Source organism: Echiichthys vipera (genome assembly GCF_963691815.1).
Source record: "Echiichthys vipera genome assembly, chromosome: 16".
Taxonomy (NCBI): Eukaryota; Metazoa; Chordata; class Actinopteri; order Perciformes; family Trachinidae; genus Echiichthys; species Echiichthys vipera.
Window position 1 is genome coordinate 5,726,610 of NC_139841.1, and position 6,000 is coordinate 5,732,609.

Here is a 6,000-nt window from a genome sequence, read left to right on the forward strand (position 1 = left end):
TTAGTCCTTTTTCTCTCTATAATGTGAAACTCCACAGTCAGTGATATTGAAAAGCCACACTGGAGAGTTTTAAATCTAAAACACAGAAACTGACACTTACAAAGACTTTCAAAATCTGTAATAAGCAAAATACAGCAGATGTTGCAACATAGATCACAAGAATGCCCATTGTAATATTCTACATATTTGGGAATTCTGATACATTTTATGAACCAAAAGTATAAGGTAATATATTTGTATGTAATACAAAAACGGACAAATTACACAGAGCTACCTGTAGAATTAAAATCCCACCAAGTGGAAAAGTCACACCACTGACCCCCCTGTGTGGAACAAATACACCAACCTTCATATTCCTGAGTGCTATGGTTTATACTGTACATTATAACTACTTTATTATTTTTTTTACTTAAGGTGAGAAGAAAAATCTCGTCCTTTTATAAATGTTATGGACTGAGATAAAGGAGTTCAACGGCATTAAAATGTACGCCCAAATGGCTACGTTTCTCCTTGATCGGTAAGATCACTTTCATCTTTACAACTAACGCTAACTATCAGTCAAAGTCCTCTGCAATCCTTGTTTTTATGGAGCGATTTGCTGGAGGGGATGGGTTCAAACCCAAATAATTTTTTGTTGTTGAGACTACAATCTTGAGACACTAGATGGAGTTGTTCTGCTCATTCTTTATATTCAACCTTTACTTAAGTACGTTTTTACATGTTCAATGTGCACAACAATAATTCACAAAAACACATGCCTGTAAAGTTTTCATGTGTGGTATATATTCCTCAAACTTTTAATGGATTATCAATTTTATATGTTTTGTCTGAAAAATTATAAGATTCCTGTCTGTTGGTTGTTAACGGGTGAACTGGCTGCTGCTGGTGGATTCAGGATGTTTGTTAAATGTTACTGCGTCCTTATTCAGCCCCACTGATGTTTTAAATGGGGGCAATATAAAAATCTATAAAAAACTGGAGGTTATGTTGTCCTGAGGCAGAAAGCTGTCAGAAGCTGATCCAACATGATTGTCTGTTCAGACTAAAAGCTTTGACTGGACCAAACTGATATCTACATTTTAAAATCTGGATCAGCAGGTTCAAGCCTCTCTGGAGGGAGACATACAGTACATAATTTTAATTTCCAAATAAAAAGAATGCCATGGGAAGCTAGACACCTGATAGAATAGTCAGAATTGTGAGGAAATGTTGAGAGCATTGTTGAACTGTTTCCTCGTTTAGCTTTTGGCAGATTATTATGATAAATAATATATATTTTCTAATGTTGAGAAGAAATACACAGTCAAGTACAAACCAAGTTCATCTATATGAATTCACACTGCTTCTCGAATATATATTTTACATCAGCTAGTCATGGCAAGCAACTTTTAAAAACATTTTTACAAAATATATAACTAATATTTAAGTCTGTACGAAACAGCACACTCTTTAAGTTTGGGCTGCAACTAATGATTATTTTCATGATCATTAAATCGTTTTTTTTTATAGATTTTTTGGCAGTTTTCAAGCCTTATATTAGATAGGACAAATGGGAAATGGGGTGCGAGAGAGGGGGGGAGACATGCAGCGAAGGGAAGCAGGTCGGAGTCAAACCCCGCGGTCGCTGTCTCGAGGACCTTCAGTCTCTTTACATGGGGCGGCTGCTCTAACCACTCAGACACCGGCCGCCCCCATTCAACCTTTTGATTATATTCACAACTAACCGATTTACTGTTTAGAAAAATCTCTGGAACAATTTGTCAGAATCCGGTGTGTTGTCTTGAAATGTCGTTTTCCGTCCAACAGTCCAAAACCAAAGATGATTCTGTTTACAATAATATAAAAGAAAGAAAGGCAGCGCATTTGCAACACTACAATTGTTTGATTCTCAACATAGTCCCTGTGAATGGACTAAACAATAAATCAACAAAGCATTTCAGTCATTTCAACTCTTTTTAGTTTTGAAACAGTCTGATACGATTTCATCAATCCACTATTTGGCTGCTATTCTATCAACAATTTGGATAATTGATTAATTCAATTAATATTCTCTACTTCTGGCTTCTAAAATGGTAGAAATTTCTGCTCATCTCTGTCTCATGTGATCATTTTTGCTTTTAGAGTTGTGGTAGGACAAAACAAGCTATTTGGAGACATTACCTTTGGCATCAGGAAATTGTGAAGGACATTTGAGAAATTTTATGGATCAATTTCTGAATCAATAATCCTTCCTTATGGTTTAAATAGAATAGAATAGCCTTTATTGTCATTGCATTTGCATACAACGAAATTGGAGTGCTACTCCCCCTTGGTACATTTTTAGAAAAATAATATATAATAAAACAATAAGCAAAGTATAATATAAGCAATAAACACACAATATAGTATAAACAATATAATAATGTGAACGGTATAAACAGATGGGGAACAGTATAAACAGATGGGGAACAGTATAAACAGATGGGGAACAGTATACACAGATGGGGAACAGTATAAACAGAAACTATACTAAAATAAAATATGTATATTTATGGTGGAGCATGTTATTGAGTTTTAAAGTGGCTTTGTTAAGTTATTTAGATTCTAAATTTTAAATCTGATCAATGTGATCAATATTTGTTACATTTGAGGTAGTTTGTTTCGTTGTTTTATTTTTTGTTATTGACTGAAGTGATAGCTCTAGAAAAGAAGCTATCTCTGAGTCTGTTTGTCCGTGATCTTTGTGACCTGTAGCGTCGGCCTAAAGCTATAGCTGATAAGTGTTTATTGAATACAACAGCGTTGTACAAGTTATTCAACTTTAATTTTGTTGAAATTAATCACAGTTTTCAGGCTGTTTAATTTGCGCACAGATAATTAAACACGAGGAAAACCCATACCAGCAAGTGTTCTGTTGTCTTTAGATTTGTAGTTTTCCTTGCATTTGTATACCTGCACTAAGTACCAGTGCTTTAATAAATTACTTTTTTTCACTTGAGTTTTGCAGTGGTTCTTATGCAGAATGCATTCAGTATAATGAAGGACAAGTACGCTGACTGTGTACAGTAGTAATACAGTATAAGTACATGGAGTTTTGTGCATTGACACAAACCTTTCAATTTAAGTGTGAGATATATTTCCGCTGAGCCTTTATCGGTTTTCCATGGTGTGCTGAGGAGAATATTGAATTTTTTTTTCCAACTGCAATGAAAAACTCTGCATGAAGGCTACGCTCAATATAACACATTGACAGAGTGTGGATGTGAGAGATGTGCACTTGACTGTCACACACACACACACACACACACACACACACACAGAGAGATGGAGGCACTTAAGCTGGCCCACTCTGAGTTGACAGTTTGTATAGCCAGACTGAACACGCCATCACATAGTGATCACAGAGTATCTGCAGGACTTATGTGCAGCCGTTCACACTGTCACACACACACACACACACACACACACACACACACACACACACACACACACACACACACAGGTCCTATCCTTTGAAAGCATGCTGACCATAGACTGCAACAACTTCAGCATGGCTGATGTGGTCAACTTGAAGGCAAACTGTTATCTAACCTGATGTAACACAATCAAAGTTGGACATGGACAGTATCACTGGTTTCACACTTGATGTAGCCCATACACTACACATCTTGTTAACTTTGCATTACTGATCATTTTTCAACTTGTGATTTTCTTCCTTCAGGTAGCCTTTGGTTTCAGTTCAACTTGCAGAGACCTGAAACTTGCTGCTGATAGATAATCCATCACAGTCAACGTAGAGTCACCTTTTATTTTATTCAATTATAAGTGCAGATTGAAAGTCTTCACTGCACTGCCAGACAACAATAACACAATTCTGACAGAAATAAAAACAGACATGAAGGTCATTGTGATGGATTATGTATCTGCAGAGATCTGTGTTTTAAATAAGCGAATGAGTCAGTGAATGCAGAACAAAATGCATGAAAGAAATGGGTAACACTTAACAATACTGCACCCAAAAAATGTAGTTACTAAGGAATTAATGACAAACAAATTTAGAATGTCCTCATATTAGTCAGTCCATAAATTTTTTTTCCGCTTAACCATGGTGGCAGTAGGATAAGCAAGATAGTCCAGACGTCCCAGCTCCTCCTTGGATCTGGGACTGTTGGATCCCAGGCCAGATTAGATAAAAAGTTCTTCCAATGTGATCTAGGTCTAGCCCAATTTCGTAGGCTGCTTATACCCAAGATCTCATTCTTTTGCTCATGACCATAGGTAGGGGTTGGAACGTCATTTGACTTGTAAATCGAGAGCTTTGCCTTCTGGCTCAGCTCCCTCTTTGCCACAATGGTCCAGTACAGTACATCAGCATCACTGCTGATGCTGCACCAATCATCACTTTTGAACAAGATCCAGAAATACACAAAATGCTTGAACTCCTTCACCTGGGGCCACAACTTAAAATACATGGCAGAGAACCATGGCCTCAGACTTGGAGGTGCTGACTCTCATGCCGACCACCTCACACTCCGGGGCAAACCAGCTAAGTGCATGCTGAAGGCCATGGTCGTATGAAGCCAAAAGAACAACATCATATGCGTGAATCAGAGATGCAATTCTGAGGTTGTAGCAACAGCCCTAGTACCCCATACTCCTACAGTAGCTCCCACAGAACTTCCTTGAGGCCAACTGAAAGTCCTTCTCCATAGTCACACCCAGGTTTTTGCTTTGAGGGCTGTCGTAACTGCAGCCCTTCTGACCCCGCGGTACCTGTCTGCTGCTTCAGGAGACCCCTGTGCCAACCAAGCTTCTTTCTTCAGTCTGATGGCTTCCTTAGGTTGCCACCAAAACAGCAACACACTCATTAATAAGTCTCTCCTGAATAACAAAATGAGGACTATATAGTGGATAATGATGACGTTCTTGATTCATTCCTCAAACCATGGCAATAACTGCATGTTTGATCACAGTAAACTGGGTGCCACTGGGATGACAGTAAGCACAGATGTAATTGATACAGTAGGTCCAAAGACAGACAAGAGGTCTAGGTTCTAGATCCGCTCTGTTTTATAACGCTGTCAGAGCTGGAGTGAAGTCTTTTGCTGTGTTAAAGTGAAATTCCAGCGTAAAATCATCCCAGGGTCTTTTTCTGCAAATTCGGTCATCAAATAAGCCATCGAGACAGTTGTTTTTCGTGTATGAACGATTAACCGAGATATCCCGGAGTGTCGCTAACAACACAAGCAGTGGCCGGCTGATAGCTAATACTAATTAGCTGAGGGAAGCACGGTGAAGGCATTAAAACCGCTGCTCATAATAACACCAAACCTCTGTAGCATGTACCTAGTAGCATGATAAAAGTCCCTACACATAAAATGAAGTTGGAGTTTATTAAAAGATTGTTGTCAGAATCAGAATCAGAAATACTCTAATAATCCCAGGGGGAAATTGTTTAAATTTGTCAACAAGGTTATTAACTAACTGCTGAGTCCTTAATCTATAAAAAGTTACCACACAGATATTTACTTATAAAGCTTACAATCGTGTAATCCCCCCCCCCCCCCCCCCTTTTTATCTTTCAGGTTTATGAGCAGGATGACCTTTCGGAGCAGATGGCCAGTCTAGAAGGGCTGATGAAGCAGCTCAACGCCATTACCGGCTCTGCCTTCTAACCACTGAAACCAGCCCAGCCCAGCCCCAGTCCAGTCCGGAACCCTTCTTTAAGCCTTGATGTCACCTGCTGTACATATGCTAAGGGTGACAATAGGTCAATCGGGGTTTGAAGACGCCTCTTGGAATCAGACCTCCATCTGTGCTGGGTTTGTTTGGTTCCCACTGGTCTGGAAATAGCTTCTACTGTTTGGGACCAGGATAGGATAGAAGGGAATCAAACAGAGAATAAACACTACAGCAGCACAGCATCAACTCCAAGAACAGAACAAGAGTGAAGAGGCTTTTTTAGGAGTTCAACTGAAACCCATCTAGACTCTTCAACCACAAACAGAAAACTATAAAAAT

The 6,000-nt window shown here is 38.8% G+C and overlaps 1 protein-coding gene across 1 annotated transcript in view; it reads left to right on the top strand.

Annotated features, from left to right (window-relative positions):
* dcc (DCC netrin 1 receptor) overlaps window positions 1-5,654 on the top strand; it is a gene marked incomplete at both ends in the record, with an annotated part of 329,103 nt that extends 323,449 nt beyond the window's left edge. Inside the window, one exon of the mRNA XM_083929753.1 lies at window positions 5,565-5,654. Coding sequence (XP_083785879.1) covers window positions 5,565-5,654 — 90 coding nt within the window. The remainder of the gene's footprint in view (window positions 1-5,564) is intronic.
* Between the last annotated feature and the right edge of the window lie 346 nt (window positions 5,655-6,000).